General features: G+C 36.4%; 1 protein-coding gene and 1 pseudogene across 1 annotated transcript in view; both read left to right on the forward strand.

Annotated features, from left to right (window-relative positions):
• The window catches only part of LOC113892546 (solute carrier organic anion transporter family member 1B3-like), a 73,245-nt gene that overhangs the window by 44,383 nt on the left and 8,422 nt on the right, over window positions 1-20,440 (forward strand). Inside the window, exons 5-12 of the mRNA XM_027541479.1 lie at window positions 1,253-1,374; window positions 2,469-2,615; window positions 2,809-2,907; window positions 5,819-6,064; window positions 10,285-10,449; window positions 12,092-12,287; window positions 16,155-16,320; window positions 18,708-18,892. Coding sequence (XP_027397280.1) covers window positions 1,253-1,374; window positions 2,469-2,615; window positions 2,809-2,907; window positions 5,819-6,064; window positions 10,285-10,449; window positions 12,092-12,287; window positions 16,155-16,320; window positions 18,708-18,892 — 1,326 coding nt within the window. The remainder of the gene's footprint in view (window positions 1-1,252; window positions 1,375-2,468; window positions 2,616-2,808; window positions 2,908-5,818; window positions 6,065-10,284; window positions 10,450-12,091; window positions 12,288-16,154; window positions 16,321-18,707; window positions 18,893-20,440) is intronic.
• On the forward strand, window positions 7,631-8,700 carry LOC113892547 (annotated as a pseudogene).

Consider the following 20,440-nt stretch of genomic DNA (forward strand, 5'->3'; position numbering starts at 1 on the left):
CTTTCTATCTTCAAAATTCATTTCTTATGGAATCCTCACTGTGAAGTTTCCTCTAATCCACACCCTTCTCAATATCCAAGCAAAGTTGATCATCTTGCTTTCCTTTACAACAACTCAGGACCTGACGTATTAACATTTTTGTATCTTTCATCATATACGTTTATCTTAGAGGATATAAGATACTTTGATAACAAAAGCTGTGTGTTTTATTTCTAGTGATTTGGAGTTGCACATAATGCCTGGCATACAGTAGGTTGCCCTCGGAACTCACAGGGTACCTCAGTATTTTTAATTTATATTGTTTATTGAAGTGTAGTGGATGAATTATAATAGTAACAGGTGCATAACATAGAGACTCATTATTTGTATAGATTATACTCCATTTACAGTTATAAAATGCTGGCTCTATTCCCTGTGCTGTACATCACATCTTAGTATCTTATTCCTTTTGTACCTAGTTGTTTGTACCTCTAATCCCTTTAACCTATTTACTCTCTCTTCCCCCAATCCTCTTCCCACTGGTAACCATTCATTTGTTCTCTGTATCTGTGAGTCTGTTTCTGTTTTGTTACATATGTTCTTTTTATTTTTTTAGGTTCCACATATAAGTGAAAACATACAATCTTTGTCTTTCTCTGCCTGACTTATTTTACTAAGCACAATACCTTTACATCCATTCATGTATTTTTAAATAACAACATTTGTACCTATTCTAGGTCCATCTCTGTTGTTCTAATTAAGTTCTTCCTTATCAAATTGAAGTAGACTAGAACTTTTTAAACTAAGTTTTGAGGAGTCAAGCATATGACTCTGTGTGTGTGTGTGTGTGTCCATGAAAGAAATTCAAGTAAATTATTGATGGAAAATGCAGGTGAATCAGTATGACTGTAAATTAAATTTGAAAGTTTAGATTGTAACCATCTTTGAAGATAATTCAAAGGGATGAATAAATGCACTTAGCAATTTTTTTAAAACTTGAAACCAAGATATTTCATACATTGACCAGAATATAAGAATTCTTAGGATGACAGTAATGTGATAATCCACCTTGCCTGGGGAGTACTGCATGATATTTCTTAGCAAACACTTCTATTTTACTTTGACCTATCATTTCTCCTAACATATAGGCTGGGAAACTGATAAAGAGTATCCTGATAATTTGGAGAAGAGAATGGTACAGTTAAAGGGGAAAATTCCTCTGCATTTCTGGGAAAAGTAAAACTATTCAGTAAATATAGTGATGTTCTTACAGTTACAGGTATTCTAAAGACACCACTTTTAATCCATCAGAGAATTCAACATCAAATTTACCAACTTGTTCGATTAACCAAAATTTGTTACCCAATAGAACGTCATTGGAGGTAGTGGGAAAAGGTAAGAATTGAACTCACACTATTGAATATTACTGTCACAAATAAATATTCTAAAATTTAACAATTATATTACATCTATAAAAACTATTATATTATCTATTAGTAAAGTTTATTTAAAAACAATAAGAAAACATTTTCATGTATGTAAGACAAAATTCATTGTTAATATATAAACAGCTTCTAGAAGCATTAAGAAAAAAGAAATATTTTGATATGAAATTGGCAAAGAAAATATGCAACTAATGTAAAAGAAGAGGATGTGGCATGAATATATTTAAATGTAATTTTACTCATTATGAAAAATGCAAATTATTACACAAATTAAAGATTATTTACCTACTAAAACACAAATCGCTTTTATTATAGTACTAGTTATAGATTTTGCTACCTATTAGATAGGAAAAGATTAAAAATAAAAAGAAATGAGGTAGAGGGAAAAGCCACATTTTATGTATTATAGAGAGTGTATAAATTTCTCTTTTGGAGGTTAATTTTTAAGATGGTAAAGGACAAAAATATGCATATCTGCTTAAATCAGCAATTGTACTTTTATTGCTTTATCTTAAAGGAAATAATCAGGAATATACAGAAGGATTTATTTATCATTATAATCATGGCATCCCATGGCACTCCACTACTCTTGCCTGGGAAATCCCATGACAGTAAAGCCTAGTGGGCTACAGTCCAGGGGGTTGCAAAAGACTCAGACATGACTCAGCAGCTAAAAACAACAAACAAGGAAAGAGACTGATTAAAGAAATGATGAAACTTATTCAGCACACTATGATGCAGTCATTAAAATCCTGCTACAAGAACATAAAGAATATTAGGCATATTTTTGTGTTCACTAAAAATGTGAAAGATATAAGCAAACATCAGAAGTGGCTCTCTGTGTGGTGGGATTACAGATCATTTTACTTGTTTGCTTTGTGTTTCTCTACATTGTCAAATTCTGTAATGTGACTATAAATCATTCTTACAATTAGAAAAGAACAAAACACTTTAAATGGAATGATTAAAGAATTGCATTAGTTGAGTTTTTAATAGGAATGCTAAGATTAATGTTTAAAATAAAGCATTCTCTTGTCCATGTAGGTTTGGAAAAGGATTCTGGGTCATATATGTGGATATATGTTCTCATGGGTAATATGCTTCGTGGAATTGGGGAAACCCCTATTGGGCCCTTGGGGATTTCTTACATCGATGATTTTGCTGAAGAAGGACATTCTTCTTTGTATTTAGGTAATGTACAGAAAAGAGTAGATTTTATGGTTACTTTCCCTGGGTGTAACTTGAAATAACACTGCTCCTCAACTCAGTCTTTTATTTAATGAAAAGTTATTTGGAGAAATATATTAAGTAGTATTACTTTTAAAAATTTAATAAGAACCATGTATTATTGGCATTTGATAAAAATGTTTTATAATGTTTCTAGGTAATTTGCTTGCAGTAACAATGATTGGTCCAATCATTGGCTTTATACTGGTATCTCAGTTTTCTAAAATGTATGTGGATATTGGATACGTGGATCTGAGTAAGTACTCTCAGAACAAGGTAACATGATAATGCTTTTGAAGTACATGACAGCATTCTTCCAAATAAGTGAATTCATTCTTTCAGTGGCTTTTTGCAGACTAATCATCAAAAGTTACAAACAGGAAATGTGTTAATATGTATAATAAAAATAAAATACATCTCCTGTCAACATCAAGTGGTGCTAGTGGTTAGGAATCTGCCTGCCGGTGTGGGAGATGCAAGAGATGCTAGTTCAGTCCTCGGGTCAGGAAGATCCCTTGGAGTAAGAAATGGCAACCCACTCCAGTATTCTTGCCTGGAAAACTCCATAGACAGAGGAGCCTGGGGACCTACAGTCCATGGGGTCACAGAGTCTGACACAATTGAGCACACACATAGCTAGCTAAATCAAGCTTTCACAGCTAAGCACAAAATAAGAAAATTTAAGAAACTTAAGATGACTTCATCCAAAATAATTGCAAATTAATTGCAGGTCTCTCAGTAGGCCCTCTGATGTCACTTACCTGCATTTCTTAGAAAACCCTCTCTATCTACATAGTTTAAAGTCTCTTCTAAAATTTGACTCCTCTTCAGAGAAGCCTTACTTCACCATCTTCTACTGGCACTGAAAGATAAACACCCCTGTTGATCACCAAGAGCAGGTCTTTACTGTAGTCTTTATCACAATGAGCCACAAATATTTGTACACTGATATGCCATCTCACTATATTGTTATAAAGTAATTAGCATTTGGAAATAAGCAAATCAGATTTTCAAATCAGATTTGCACCAGGGCTACATAAAGTAGACCTCACAGCAGTCCAATGATAACCACAATCTTGCAAGTATTTTAATATAAAACTAAAATGTGGGCCTGATGGAATACATTATGTCTTCTATTTTGGATGTGTGAATCATATTCTATGTTTCCATTCATTCACTTCCAGGTTCATCATTGTTTTTACCACCAGGAACCTAGAAGTAAATGGTTATTAAAATCTTTGGAATGATAGTTTTGTAACCTCTTTTCTACAGTCAGAAATTACTACTCATAGTGTTTTAGATACATGGTAATCCCATTTCTACCACTGAAAGTCAAGACTTAATTACATCTTCTCTTAGTCAGTCATGGGTGTGATGTAAACATAATATGGCAAGCTCCAGTGCCAAAGGAACCAACAAGATAACAAGTGAATAAAGAGTGTTAAGTATGATGGTTAAACTTGTAAGAACTGGTGGTGGTGAACTACCCTCTGAACACACTTGAAAATGAATTTATTACTCAGGCTCAACCTATCCTTTTCATGCAGAAATCAGGATCCAGCATTGACAAAATCTACTGATTGGTTTTTAAGAAAATCTAGAAATCCAGATTTCCATTAGAATCTTCCAATTTTTATGATGGTGTGTGAAGCAACACTTCAGAAGGCTGTGTCTAGACAGGTTATGATCTCTCGTTCTTTTGTGTAGACCAGGGATAGAGCACAAAAAAAAATGTTACCAAGGTGACATTTCTGACAGATGATGAATAAGTACTTGGCATATACATGGAGTCTCTGATTTTACCAATCATTTCTAAAGTCTACTAGAGTTGCTGATTATGAAATAATATGAACATGCAAATCAATTTTAAACTCAGATCTATGCATAGTTTAAAACCACTTCAGTAAACAGAATGAATAATTTACTTCTTTATATCAATTCAATGTTTTCTCGTGTTAAAGAGTTTTTCTTATAGATCAAAGAGTAACAATACGATTCTTGTTCTTCAAATTTCTAGGGTGTGTTTGTGTGTGTGGTACTTCCTTATTAGAATGTTTACTTTATACTCACTGAAACAGCTCATTTATACCTGTTTAGATATAGCACATGGACTTCCCTGGTACTCAGAAGGTAAAGAATCTGCCTGCAATGCAAGAGACCCAGCTCGATCCTTGGGTCAGGAAGATCCCCTGGAGAAGGCAACCCACTCCAATATTGTTGCCTGAAAAATTCCATGGACAGAGCAGCCTGGCAGGCTATAGTCCATGGGATTGCAAAGAGTCGGACACAACTGAGTGACTGACACACACAAATATAGCACATACTTTAAGGGAAAATATTATTGAAATAAAATGATTAAATTTTCCCTAAAATTTTGAGTTCAGATTTTGAACTCGGAGTTTCAGTATGTATATATCTTCACCATTATCATCCCCTGTGCTGTCAAAGAGTTGGAAATGCAGGTTCTAGTGGGGAGGTGGGAGAACCTTACTATTAGCTCTGAGAATTTCTAGCAGACTGCTATAAGTTTCATTGCTGGTGATTTCTTGACCTCAGAAGATGATGCCAATATAAGTTTTCAGGCAGTGAGGAGTCATGCCTTCCATATTGCCATCGTTGTAATGCTCAGTCATGTCCAACTCTGTGATCCCATAGACTTCAGTCGGCCAAGTTCCTGTGTCCATGAAATTTTCTAGGTAGGAATACTGGAGTGGGTTGCCATTTTCTACTCCATGGGAGCTTCCCAACCCAGGAATAGAACCTGCCATCTCTTGTGTCTCCTGCACTGGCAGTTGGATTCTTTCCACTGAGCCACCAAGGAATTCCAAAGTTGGCCCTTAAATAGTTTGCAGGCTTTAATTGTTCCACAAGGACAGCTGTTCAGTCATGTCAACACAAAAGCCATCAAGTTCACATAGACTCCATCAATGACAACAGTGTCGTGACTGATTCCTAGACAAGAGCAATCGTAAGATGTCTTTAAACGTTAGACTTACCCTTATTTCAAAAATGAAAATGTGTGAAAAAAAGAAAACATTGTCTCAGAGTGGATGAAACATCATTTACTTTCTTCATCTATGAAGTACAGCAATTATTACCAATATTTCCCCAAAATTATTGCACTTCAAAATGATTTTTGACTGGCTTCTTCTAATTCTTTATTCTAGGCACTATCAGAATAACTCCTAAGGACTCTCGTTGGGTTGGTGCTTGGTGGCTTGGTTTCCTTGCGGCTGGACTAATAGCCATTATTTCTTCTATACCATTCTTTTTCTTGCCCAAAACTTTGAATAAACCAAATAAAGAAAAAAAAGCTTCAGCATCCTCAGTATCTTTGCCTATGAAAAATGAAGAAAAGAGTCAAATGGCTAGTTTGACCAAGACTGGACAAAATGTTACTGACACTGTAACTGGTAAGTATTTCACATTTATAGTCAGTTTGGAGTTGTTAATCCCAGTGAAAGAGAGAGAGAAATATTCCAAAATAACGTCATACTCAAGTCATCTAAAGTGAGTGTTCTTCTGTACTAAATTTGGCTGGATTAGTCTTCTAAGATTCCTACTAAAAAACTTCATAATATTTTCTGAACACATATCAGCTCTGTAGAGAAGAGGATTCGCTTGTGGTCTTTAGCAGGGAGAAACCAGTTAAAGGTTAAAAAACTATCTATTATTAATAAACCAAAGAGTATATAGTCATTTCCAAATTATATAGTGCAAATTATGAGTTAAAAGGACTCTCTCTCTTTTCCTTTCTTGCTTTCTCTCTCGCTTCCTTCCTTCCTTTCTCTCTTTTCCTTCTTTCCCTTCTTTATTTCCCTCCCTCCCTTCCTTTCTTTTGCTTCACAAATGGTACCAGGAATCATATTATGCCCTGATAATAGAGTATTGCCTCTGCTTTTCAAGTATTTAAGTAAAGTGAGGTTGTAACAAGAAGAATATAGACAACAGCCATATAGTGCCTATATAAGGGATTCTGAGTGCCTATAAATTGGGCAACTTTATACTTAGGTGGAGACATGGAGTATGCAGAAGGAAATCAGATCAAGTTTCTTTCTAGATAATTAGAGTAAGATTGTCTTCTTGGTACTTATATAGAAAATATTGCATACCTAAATATTCAAAAATGAAGTAGAAACAAGAGTAGTAGCAAAGAGTATTGGAGTCAGTCATATGAATAAGAATCCTCCATAGCACAGGATAGTGATTTTCCTTTCCAACATAAACTGCCAAAGACTAATAGAGAACAACTTAGGAGCACTAATCTGTGATTGATCCAGCAGCAGTCAGAGCAAGATGGTTGAAACAATGAGATGTTAACAGTGCAGTTTTCAGATCACACAGCCATAGTGGAGCAGTAAGAGTCAAAGCAGAGCAACACCTGAACCCTTGGCAACCTTTCAAGTTAAAGCTGAAGTGACATTAGAGATTGTTAGTGTAGCCCAAGCTCTCCCTCTGGTTAGCTCTTCCATCTACTCCTTTTATTGTTACTTTCTCCTCTCCATCGCCCTAATCTGAAAGCAGTGGTGTTACTTGTATGGGCTCATGAGAGATTTAATTTTTCGACTACATTGGTGACTTGAAATTGGCCAAATGGGAGAAGTTACCACCACTTACTACCAAAATTGGGAAATACTCAAATCAGGCATTGTGCTCCCAAGAATCAGTTGTTAAACATTTACCAGCACATCACTGAAGAGCTTTTTGAAATTAATATGCACAATAAAAATAGCGTCGCATTGCATTTTCATCCAATTTATGCTATTTTCATACTGCAGCAAATTAAATCCATTAAAAGTAGTTGATTATTTAAACCTGTAAGGAACATGGTTGACTGTAAGCCCAGAAAGAATGGGGAGGATAATGAAAATACAAAATTAGAACAATTCTTAATATCATCTATATTATCAACTGTGTTTGCAAGATAGTGACCAATATAAGATAGCAAAGAGCTCCCGCGCTCGCCCTGGATCCCTGCTCGGGCCGGCTGCGCCAGCCCTTATCCCCTACCCCGTGTTTCCCCGCGCGTCCTGAGCACCCGGGCGACACCATGTTGGGCATGATCAAGAACTCGCTGTTTGGGAGCGTAGAGACTTGGCCTTGGCAGGTCCTGAGCAAAGGGAGCAAGGGAGATGTCTTCTATGAGGAGAGGGCCTGTGAAGGCGGGAAGTTTGCCACAGTGGAAGTGACAGATAAGCCTGTGGATGAGGCTCTGAGGGAGGCAATGCCCAAAGTCATGAAGTATGTGGGAGGCTCCAATGATAAGGGACTCGGAATGGGGATGACAGTTCCTATTTCCTTTGCTGTGTTCCCCAGTGACGATGGGGACCTACAGAAGAAATTAAAAGTCTGGTTCCGGATTCCAAACAAGTTTCAAAGCGACCCGCCAGCTCCCAGAGATGACAGCATTAAGATCGAAGACAGGGAAGGCATCACTGTCTATTCCATGCAGTTTGGTGGTTATGCTAAGGCAGCTGATTACGCTGCCCAAGCCGCCCAGCTGCGGTCAGCCCTGGAGAGCACAGCCAAGTACCAGACTGACTTCTACTTCTGCACCGGGTATGACCCTCCCATGAAGCCCTACGGACGTCGCAACGAGGTCTGGCTGGTGAAGAGCAGTGAATGAGTCACCGGCTGTGCCCCAAGCTCCGCGGGGGTCTGCATCTGTGCCCACTTCCCCTGGGAGGAAGCAGCACCCCCGTGCCGCTCCAGCAGAACCAACTTCCCTTCAGAGCCAGTCACTGCCAATTTCCTGAGATAAGCACGGTCCAGATGCTGAGGCTCTGTTTCTCTTGGTGGGAAATAATGTACCCACGATACACATGCGTCCTTCTAATTGACTTATAGACAATTCAGTGGTAGGCCAGAAAAACCCAGCAGCATTTTTCCAGCTCTCTGGATCCCCTAAAAACAGATTTTTACAAATCATGAAAACTGTATTTTTATTAATCCACGAAGAAGTGTGATTTACGCGTGATCTTTCATATGTAATTCTTAGAAGAGCTTTCTTTAAAAAGAAGCCAAAAATAAAGATCTTTGACTTTAAACAGCTGAAACAAAACAAACAAACAAAAAAAAAGATAGCAAAGAGGTCCTTCATATGTGCTACTAGGAACAGGTGAAATAACTAAGAAGTTTTAGTCAGAAAAAATATATATCTAATTTGAACAGAAATAAGACTAATTGATTAGAAAGAAATAAAGCTTTCAGTTCATTAAAGAAACAATTTGTAAACATGAAGAATCGACCAAAAATGGAGCAATTTCTTTCTGAAATAATCAGCTTAATGTCACTTGAGTTGTTTATTGATCCAGTTATTGAGGTTACATAATGGATCATGATTATGTAGAAGTACAAATGATGTCCAAGTTCTCAGTTACCTCAAAAATTCAAGGATTTGGTGAACCTATATGTCTTATTTCTTTTGATCAAATATCACAACTCACATAGAATGCCTCACAAGTCAATGGTTCTTCCTGATTGGGGAGTCTCATGGAGCACAGTTTAGCATTTTGACTTAATAATTTTAAATATTATTTATCCCTGCTATAAATTTCCATACATCTTCTTCTTTCCTCTTCTATGTCCTTTGCCCTAATCTTTTTTCTTATTATTATAAGCAGATGAAGCTATTTCTTAATTACCATTGAATAGAAGGTTTGATTCTGACCATGTTTGATGGAAACCTTTAGAGTTGTACAGCACAAGATATTTCAAAGTCCATACCATCCATTTCTCAAGAATGATATCTGGTTCGGTCTTGCTAGACTTTGATACTTTCCACTGTTTTTCTAAGTAGTTCTTTTCACTTTAACTCCCATTGCAGCTGGTTAACCTGGTGATCATAGACCGAAATCACATAATTCTTGCTAGGTACAGAAATTATGGATTTGTTGCACTCCTGTCTGTAGGCACGGCTTTTTGCCTACTGTTGTCATAATGTCATTTGAGACACAATATCTCTTTAATAAAGGTGATTGCTATTACTGCCAGAATTATTCAGGCAGTATTTTATGGTAGAAACTATATACCAGAAAAAGAGTTTTGAGTCCTGGTACTAAATTAACCTTTATGATTTTTGAACCTTAGTATTCTATTTTTGTGAGCTTTGGGTTCATACTATTTTTAAGGTAAATTTCTACTTAATAATTATATTATTAATATAATCATTATACTATTAAATGCTAATAAATAAGAGACATTTCATTAGTTTTTGTTCCTTCAGTGCCTAGCATATTACATGGTACCCAATCAAAACCCAAATATTTGTTAAATAAATGAATAAATGAACTAATATGGATGCAGGTATGGTAGAGTGCTATTAGTCAAATATGAGGTGAATAAGCAAGTTGCTATAACAAACAGCATGAATGCTTGATCCCATTTGGGAATAAAATGAACAAAATAAATAGTTCATTTTATTTAGTTTATTCATAAAAATATGAATGTACATATGGAAAGAATGGAAGTAATATATTTTAAGAAAACTGCTGGCAGTAGAATTGCAGATTACTCTGACTTTTTGTGCTATATACTTATGGAATTTTAAGTCATATAAATTATATTTACCAGATTAAGATATTAATGTATATTTAAGCTGCATTATATTTTCTTTCTTTTGATGTTTTTATAGGTTTCCTCCAGTCCTTGAAAAGCATCCTTACCAATCCCTTGTATGTTTTAACATTATTTTTGACACTGCTACAAGCCAGCAGCCATATTGGTTCTATTACTTATGTGTTCAAATACGTAGAGCAGCAGTATGGCAATTCAGCATCTGAGACGAGCATTTTGCTTGGTAAGACCCATTGTTTATGTTTGCTTTATAAACGATAAACTACTGAGTAAATGAGTTCCAAGTGATATTTTGTTGTGAAGGCAATTTCCTGTTTTATTAAACATAGTTTTCTTTTTTTCAAATTTTATCGGATCCATCCATCTTGTGATATTACCATTGTTCTGCCTTTGAAGTTGCATCTCATGTTATTTTTTATAATATTATTCCTTTATTTATTAGCTGTGCTGGGTCATTGTTGCAAGGACCTTCTCTAGTTGTGGTGAGCAGGGGCTACTCTTCATGGCAATGTACAGGCTTCTCATGTGGTAACTTCTCTTGATGTGGAGCACCGACTCTGTGGAGTGCAGGCTCCAGTAGTTGCAGCACACAGGCTCAGTAGCTGTGGTTCCTGGGCTCCAGAGCACAGGCTCAATTGTTGTGGGGTCAGTTCAATTCAGTCGCTCAGTCATGTCCAACTCTTTGCGACTCCATGAATCGCAGCACGCCAGGCCTCCCTGTCCAACACCAACTCCCGGAGTTCACTCAAACTCATGTCCATTGAGTCGGTGATGCCATCCAGCCATCTCATCCTCTGTCGTCCCCTTCTCCTCCTGCCCCCAATCCCTCCCAGCATCAGAGTCTTTTCCAATGAGTCAACTCTTCGCATGAGGTGGCCAAAGTATTGGAGTTTCAGCTTTAGCATCATTCCTTCCAAAGAACACCCAGGGCTGATCTCCTTTAGAATGGACTGGTTGGATCTCCTTGCAGTCCAAGGGACTCTCAAGCGTCTTCTCCAACACCACAGTTCAAAAGCATCAATTCTTCGGCACTCAGCCTTCTTCACAGTCCAACTCTCACATCCATACATGACCACAGGAAAAACCATAGCCTTGACTAGACAGACCTTTGTTGGCAAAGTAATGTCTCTGCTTTTGAATATGCTATCTAGGTTGGTCATAACTTTCCTTCCAAGGAGTAAGTGTCTTTTAATTTCATGGCTGCAATCACCATCTACAGTGATTCTGGAGAACTGAAAACTATAAATTTAACTCCTAATAAGGTTCTCAGCCTAATTTTTTTGTTAAAAGAATCTTCATCTTTAACAAATCTTGCAGGACTATGAAATGAAAGTTATAAGGGGAATCAGTTATTCGTGACACCACATACAGGCCTGTTTATCACCTCAGGGCATATGTGTGTTTAGATTAATAAAGAAGAGATATTAATTTAAGTATTCAAATCTAAAGTAGTGGGAAAATTTATAGTAAGTTTTTAAGGATAGGAAATCCTTATTTTAAAGAAATATATAGGATTTAGGTGATAGGATAAAAAGTCTCAGAGTCAGGAAGATGATACTTTGTTGTAGTTTTCCAGGAAGAGAACAAAAAGTACGTTATAGAAACAATATGTTAGATATACAAATATTCTCAGTCACTGACTTTTGCTACTGGGAAGCTAAACCTTTAGCATTGGCAGGGAGAAATTATTTTTGTCTCTTCCACATGGTACCCTAGTCCCCTACCTTCATCCTACACTGTGAGTCTTCTGTTTAAGAAATAACAAGACTGGGTTAATTTGGTTGATAGATAGCATTTCACACATAAAGACATTCGGGATAACCATATTAATATAATTACATAATTACGTTTTTTTTCTCTTCTAGGATTCATATCCATACCATCTTTGGCAGCTGGAATGTTTACAGGAGGATTTATTGTTAAAAAGTTCAAGTTTACCTTGGTTGGAATTGCCAAATTTTCACTTTGTGCCCATATGACGTCCTTCCTATTTCATCTAATAAATTTTGCACTAATCTGTGAAAACAAATCAGTCGCCGGACTAACCCTGACCTATGATGGGTTTGTATATATCAATATATCAGTTGCACAATATGTATGCTATTTAATGTAAGAGAATGTAAGAAAAGCAAGGCAGATACCAATCTTTACTAAACTTTAAGCTGAGAGGACTGTCAATTTATAAATTCTTATAACATTTCTTAAGATCTCAAAAGATTCATTTCTTAAAATCCTTTTTTTCCCTCCTTAAAGAAAAGTTATAACTAACAAATCATTGTTAATCAACTGTACTCCAATATAAAATAAAATTCTTTAAAAAAAATGGACACATAAAAGAAAATCTACATAGTCTGTAATAGTAATAGTTATTACTTATGGGGTGTTTACAATGAATGATAGGAGCTTTTGTCACTATTTTATAGCTAAGAAGAGCAAAACTTAGAGAGAGTCACAGATTATATGATTCTGACTCAAATCTGAAGGTTTTGACTCCAAAACTCTTAGTCCTAACTACTACAGTCTTGGATGACTCATGAGAGAAACATAAATGACATTTTCCAAAAGTGACTGAAAAATCTTTATCTGCAGTTAATTTTGATGTTTAACAATTATCTTTATAAGAAAACTCTTATATTGTGCCGAGTTCTCCTCTTATGCAAACCTATTATGTTTTCTGGTATTATCTTTATTAGCACTAGAATTGATATTCTATACATATAATAGCTTATTAAGCCTAGAAAACTTCTACTTTTCATTATTATCACGCATTGTGCAGTAGAGCTAGTACTACAGTGAAAAGTGAAAATGTTAGTTGTGTCCAACTCTTTGTGACCCCATAAACCCTAGCCCACCAGGTTCCTCTGTCCATGGAATTTTCCAGGCAAGAATACTGGAGTGGATTGCCATTCCATTCTCCAAGGGCTCTTCCCAACCCAGGGATCAAACCTGGGTCTCCCAACTTGAAGGTAGATTCTTTACCGTTTGAGCCACCAGGACTATGGTCTCTATCCCAAATCAAGGGCAAGCTTCCTGTGCAGCTTTCTTTGTTTGTTTATTGTGGTAAACATCACATAGCGTAAAACACACTATTTTAACCATATTTAGCTGTACAGTTCAGTGCCTACTAAGTACATTCATATTTCTATACAAATCTCACCAAAATCCATCTCCTGAATTTTTAACCTTCCTAAACTGAAACGCTGTCCCCATTAAACACTACTTCCCCATTGCCTCTCCCCATGCTCTCCACCCCAAACCTCTGGCCCCTACTAATGTACTTTCTAATTCTATGAAGATTTATTGTCATCTCCTGAATATAACCAACAATTTTGGTTTAGGAAAGTTCACATCAAGTAACAAGCAAAGATCCCTGGATCATAGTTTAGTAACCATGGTTCTTAGCGCTGCTTATTGTTGGCTTTGAGCTTTTAAACTCTGGATCTTATAAGGTGTCCATTTGAACCTGTTGAATCTTCCCACATTCACTTAACATCATCTTATTCTCAGAGGCTCCCCAACTTAATCTTGAATTATCTCCCCACTCTGTCCTCGTCCTCTTTGTTGTTGAATATTCCTATCAACTATCACTCACTCTGGTTAATCAAAATACAGAGTACCTAGAACATTGAACTTTAGCGGGGAAAGAACCCTGGAGATTAAACAACCCAACCCTCTTATATCCTCTTCCTTTTCTAGTTGAGACCTGGAGAAACTTTGACTTGTTTGAAAACATCAGTGACTCCAGAATGATGCTACTTCACATATCACAAGTATATAGGTTTTAACCTAAAGCCAGGCCCCTGAAAACAGTACAATAACAGTGCTGTCTAGTCAAAGAAGGCAGCTAGACTTCTATGTGACTTTTAATTCAGTAAAATTGCACTAAGTGCCTCCTTAAAGATCAAGGTTTACAGGCTGTATCAGTGCCCTCATGAAACTCATCCTCTAGTGATGACTATTAACAGAATGTATATATGCAGCATTTATGAAATGCTAGTCACTGGGGTAAATTTTTAAAGTATGACTTAGTGCAGAGGTTCTCAGAATGTGGTCTGAGAACCTATAGACTTTATCAGAGGGCCAACAAATTCTAAACTATTTTTATACTAATACAAGATAGTGTTTTCCTTTTTTAATTTATTTATTTTAATTAGAGGCTAATTACTTTACAGTATTGTATTGGTTTTGCCATACATCAACATGAATCCGCCACGGGTGTTCACGTCTTCCCAATCTTGAACCCCACTCCCACCTCCCTCCCCATACCATCCTTCTGGGTCATCCCAGTGCACCAGCCCAAAGCATCCTGTATCCTGCATCGAACCTGGACTGGCGATTCATTTCTTACATGATATTATACATGTTTCAATGCCATTCTCCCAAATCATCCCCCACCCTCCCTCTCCCACAGAGTCCAAAAGACTGTTCTATACATCTGTGTCTCTTTTGCTGTCTCGCATACAGTGTTTTCCTTTTTCGTTTTCTCATGAGTATCTAGTGATATTTTCTTTTTTTTTAATCTTATATTGGAGTATACTTGATTAACAATGTTGTGTTAGTTTCAGGTGTACAGCAAAGTGATTCAGTTATACATATACATGTATTTATTCTTTTCAAAATTCTTTTCCCATTTAGGATATTACAGGGTGATGAACAGAGTTTCCAGCGCTTGTATAGTGATATTTTCTAAGGCTACAAGATATGTGACAATAATATCAGTCTGATGGCTAAGGATGTGTGCACTTGTGCATTCTCATGTATTAATTTTTTACTGCTATTAATCTCTAGTGTGTGTGTGTATATATATACATATACATATATATATATATCACTAAATAGAACCCACTTGAAGAAAAAATCTTTAGGATCCTCAATACTTTTCAAGAGTGAAAACGCCGCTGAAAACAGAAAGTTTGAGAACAGCTAAACTAATACTTTTCCAAAACAAATTTCGATGAGGATTTATGACTTACAAATGGCAAACCTGATTTTAGAAAGTGAAGCCACATTGTTACGAGGTGGCAGACCTAATGGGAGCCCAGGACTGTCTAATTGAAACGTCTGGACTGGGTTATTAATCATTATGCTAAAGTACTCCCCATCTGTTATATGTCTCCAAGCGGGATTAGACATTAGATGCTTTTAGTAAAATTATTGATTACAGAATTTCTGAGTCTACCTTTTTCTTTCTTTGTGAAAATTATTTTCTCATTCAAAGATAATTTATCAAGATTTTTACCAAAAACAAGAATTTTTTTAATCTGTAGTCAGAAAATTAACTGTGCAAATAGTTTGTTTTATAAATATAGCCATAAGATTATATTTCATAAGCACAACTATGTTTTACAGTAAATTATTATAAAATTTGTTGTAGTTTCTTATGAAGCTTTTCTAGTCTCTCTCAATTGATTATATTGCTCTTGATTTAAAAAAATGATCCTTAAGTATTCTCCTTTGTCCATGTTGAATTATTTTCTTCTGTAGTTAAAGTATAGATTTTAAAATTCAAACTAGTTGAGTAACATTCACAGATTCATGGGACTTTACAGTGAGCTGGGAAGAACCTTAGCCTAATGCCATGACCCTACTGAACAGAATCATTTTCAGAAAAATGAAGTGATTTTTTTAATAGCCTCGTAAAGACCTACCCTCTTTGGTCTCTTCTTTATGTTTTACTTTTTCTACATAATAAATACTGTCCGGATAGTGATAAAAGGTGAGAAAATTAATAAGCACCAAAAATAAACTTTGTCATTTTGGAAAAGCAAAATTTCTCTAATTTAAAGACAACACTTTCCATTATTCCTCCTCTCCTCTTCCTCTCTCATCCTTTCCCTTTCCTTCTCTTTTTCTCCTCCTCATCTTTTTTTCCTCTTTCCCCTTCTTTCTCTCTTCTCTCTCTGATACATGTCTATCATATATTTCCAGAAATACTCCAGTGGCATCGCATGTAAATGTACCACTTTCTTATTGCAACTCAGACTGCAATTGTGACCCAACTCAATGGGAACCACTCTGTGGGAGCAATGGAATAACTTACATGTCACCTTGTTTAGCAGGATGTACATCTTCAAGTGGCAGCAAAAAGTCTATTGTGAGTATTAGTTTTTACTTTCTTCTCCTTAATCAAAGTTGCAGATTTAATGTAACTTATTAAACTTTGATAATGATGTGTCAGATATTTTTACAACTAAGGTCCCCAGCAAAGAGATAGAAAAAGATTCCCCTTATTGCTTGTCATTGTGATGGCTGTAATATGTAAACAAAGCCCCACATAAAATCCTGCCTGAGACACAATAGGTTTTTCTTGGCTTGAATTCTCAGAATACTCCCACTTTTTCTTCTTGTGTTTATAAGACTATGGCCTTTTGAAATTTAAGAACACTTAGATCTTTAGAAAGCACTTCATTTGACTAAAGGATATGATTTCCATTCGGTTGGAGGTACTCAACCCTTCAAATGCTAAGCGGAAGTCTTGAGCCAATCCCTTGTCAAGCTAGATGAACAGCCATTTATGTGCTGTCTTGCACATAGATTCTAGAGATCTTATCTCTAAGCTCAATATCCTTCGACTTCCCAAGAAATTGATTAAGGCTTCCTCCTCACTTGAAAATCCTATGGGTGGAGGAGCCTGTTAGGCTGCCGTCCAAGGGGTCATGAAGAACGACTGAGCGACTTCACTTTCACTTTTCACTTTCGTGCACTGGAGAAGGAAATGGCAACCCACTCCAGTGTTCTTGCCTGGAGAATCTCAGGGACAGGGGAGCCTGGTGGGCTGCCGTCTATGGGGTCGCACAGAGTCGGATATGACTGAGGCGACTTAGCAGCAGCAGCAACTCACTTGACTGTCCAATTTTTGACTTCTAATTTTGACTTTTTTTTTCAAAACTGGCACTTCTCCTATCCAAGGTAACAATATTCTGCTTACCTATTGCTAACATCTCCCATAGGAATGCCATTGCCTTCTTCACTAAAAATATCCCCTTCCATGCAAATTATGAGTTCTTCCCTAGGTAACTTCCAACAGCTGGGCATCATCCATGGTGTTATCCATTCCACTTCCAATCCACTGAATATCTCATTTCCTGGGCCATTTTCCTATCACCAGTGTTAGCAATATCATCCAATATGATCATTGCTCTCTACCACATCTTTTGTCTTTGCTTTTCAAATTTTTTCCATCGTTTCTCTTGCTCATAGTCATGTTAATTGCATAAATGAATGGTACCAAGGACTTTGAAGAACCTAGGTTCTTTGAAGCTGAAACATTAATTTGCACAAAAATTCCCCAAAGACTATACGTAAAAAAAAACACATCTCATATTTATGGCTATAGTTAGTGCCTTTCACTAAGACTGCCCTTTTAATACATTGTTCCACCATGTCCATGCGTGAAGGGCTGGAAGCGACATGATGTTAGAATCCTAAAGAGAGCTCTGTCTACTATGAAAACATCTTAAAACTAGCAATGATTTTATCATTTGGGGACCACCGGGGAGTGTCTTTTACCAAATTCTTAGTAATATGTCATCCCTTCTTAATCACTCAAAATAATGTTCTTTGTACCTAAGTTTGGTTTTATTGACCATTGGACTTGCTATATAAAGAGCTTCTCCATACTACACTTAGTGAAAAGGTAAAACTCGGTCATCAAATAAGTATGAATTCAAATTCTTCCTCAGTTCCTCCCTCAGTATTTTGTCTTTGGCATTAACGGGTTCAAACTTCCCTTAAACATTGGTTTAGCTTAGACTCAGAAAAGAATTTATTAAAGCCATCTAGCCCCATAAATTGCCTGCTGAAGTAAGTCTCTAAAATCATTTGTTCCTAAATTTTCTCCTGCTGAGCCCTAACTTTTAGGGTATTTTGCTGTGCTGAACCTCTTGGGTAATGGCATTATTTATCCTATAATCTGTCACTATGCAATCGAATGGTGTGTTTGCTGGCCAAAGCATAATTCTAGCATCTCTGCCTGGTTCCTTTTGCCTTGACCTCTGCTATGGTCTGGTGGGTGGACTTAGTCCTGGGTTTGGCCCCTCCCAAACTACCATATTTTCTGGATTCACTAGACAATTCCTACCTAGGGATCGTCCCACATCATAGAAATTGCTAAAGAGAGTAAGTAAGTGTGCTATAGAAAATAAAAGTGAGTAGTAGAGAAATATTCTAAACTTTCATATTAATGAGAAATTATTTACAGAGTTCTAGACATTACTTTTTTATACTCTTTCCTAATTTTTAATTTAGGGATAACTGAAAAGTATTAACTTTTAATATTTTATTAAAAATATTTTTTTATCTAGAAAGGAATCCAGAAAACTATTATGCCTTTCAATACTTAACATTGTTAGAATATTTTCTTTAAAACTGTAAATATTTTAGCTTAAATGAGTGAGATGTCTTTAAATATAATGGAATATATTCATAGCCCAGTCATATTTTGCAAATATATTCTGTAATATTTCAAAAACTATTTTTTAGGTGTTTCATAACTGTAGCTGTGTGGAAGAAAATGGTTTCCAGAGCAAAAATAACTCAATGAAGTTGGGTGAATGCCCGAAAAGTGATGACTGTAAAAGAAAATTTTATATTTACATAGTAGTGCAAATACTTACCCTTTTTTCTGCTGCATTAGGAAGCACCTCAAATATCATGCTGATTTTTAAGTGAGTATGACTTCTTAAAAGGGGTTTGGCTTCCCTGGTGGCTCAGAGGGTAAAGCATCTGCCTGCAGTACAGGAGACCCGGGTTCGATCCCTGGGTTGGGAAGATCCCCTGGAGAAGAAAATGGCAACCCATTCCAGTATTCTTGCCTGGAGAATCCCACGGACAGAAGAGCCTGGTGGGCTACAGTCCACGGGGTCACAAAGAGTCGGAGATGACTGAGCGACTTCACTTATGTATATTAGCTGATAAACATACCTAATAATGTACATATTTCCCATTATATTTGGAAACCAAATTCAGATTTTGTAATGTTTAAATTTTATGAGTGTATTTTCTTAGAATTAGTGTGCTACTTCACTGCCATAATTATTAATAATTTTGCCTTGGATTCTTCCACTACAAAATCTACAAAATTTGATCTCCACTACAAAATTTCTTCTCTTAATAAGAATTTTAAGACAGAGACTGATTGACAACTGCCTCAATGTGGAAGAATCCTGTTGTGATTCTAAAAGAACTTCTAATTTTAAGATGCTTATCAGAGTGAATCACCCATTTATTTCATTTTTTAAAATTTGGGAACCAGACAGACAAACTAATATAAACAGTCTCTGATATTCCAGTTTTTAATCCTAGCCAAAAGAATGGCTTTTGACCTACCCTCATAGAGAAAAGAAATACCCTCATAGAGAAAAGAAACATATATGAGCAGAATTTATTCCTTTCTTCATTGATTAGGCAAATACTTAAACCACATTTGGTGAGGAATAATCCATTGTGAATAAAATACATAAAGTACCTGTTCCCATACAGACTGATGTAGGACTCACACTGCAGTGAACAATATTTTACATGATAATGATGTGTTTATGCATGAGATCATGCATGTAAGTATGAGCATGGGGGTCTGTGAGTGTGTGTGCATGTGAATGTAGGAGTGTCTGTGATCATTACTGTATATGTGTGTGTGTGTGTGTGTGTGTGTCACTATAACACATAAATCTATCATTTCCTCAGGGCTGTCTAAGATTTCAAGCCCCCTTGCCGGAAGATACTATCTCAATCTCCAAGTCCCCTCAATTCTCCTGCCCACCATCCCACTCCTTGAGTAAAAATACAAGTTGATAACAAATATCTCAATTTTGCCTCTACTGCATCTGGCATGCATGCCAAAAGCACCCTTTAAGAAATCAACAGCAATGAAAAGTAACATTTCAGGCACTTGTTACAGAGAGTTCAACCAAGAACAAACTGAATTCTCTCTCTTTCCAAAAGCCCTTTTTAAAAATTCTGATATTCAAGAGAGATAGCTAAATGCACTAGTTAACTGTCACTGCTGGTTCCCTCATGACTACGTCCTCAGCAAAGAAACCACCTCCTTGAATAACATGACATCCTCTGCGTGCTAGCATGGCTTCACTGCCCTCAAATATATTGTTGTGAGTCCTCAGTTCAGCTAGTTGGAAGTGTCCCTGTCTTTTGAAAAAGCAGACAAAAACCCCTTTCAATTCATTTTCTCTTTTAATAAATAATTCTGCTGTGTTTAA

The sequence above is a fragment of the Bos indicus x Bos taurus genome, chromosome 5, assembly GCF_003369695.1.
Source record: "Bos indicus x Bos taurus breed Angus x Brahman F1 hybrid chromosome 5, Bos_hybrid_MaternalHap_v2.0, whole genome shotgun sequence".
NCBI classification, from domain to species: Eukaryota; Metazoa; Chordata; class Mammalia; order Artiodactyla; family Bovidae; genus Bos; species Bos indicus x Bos taurus.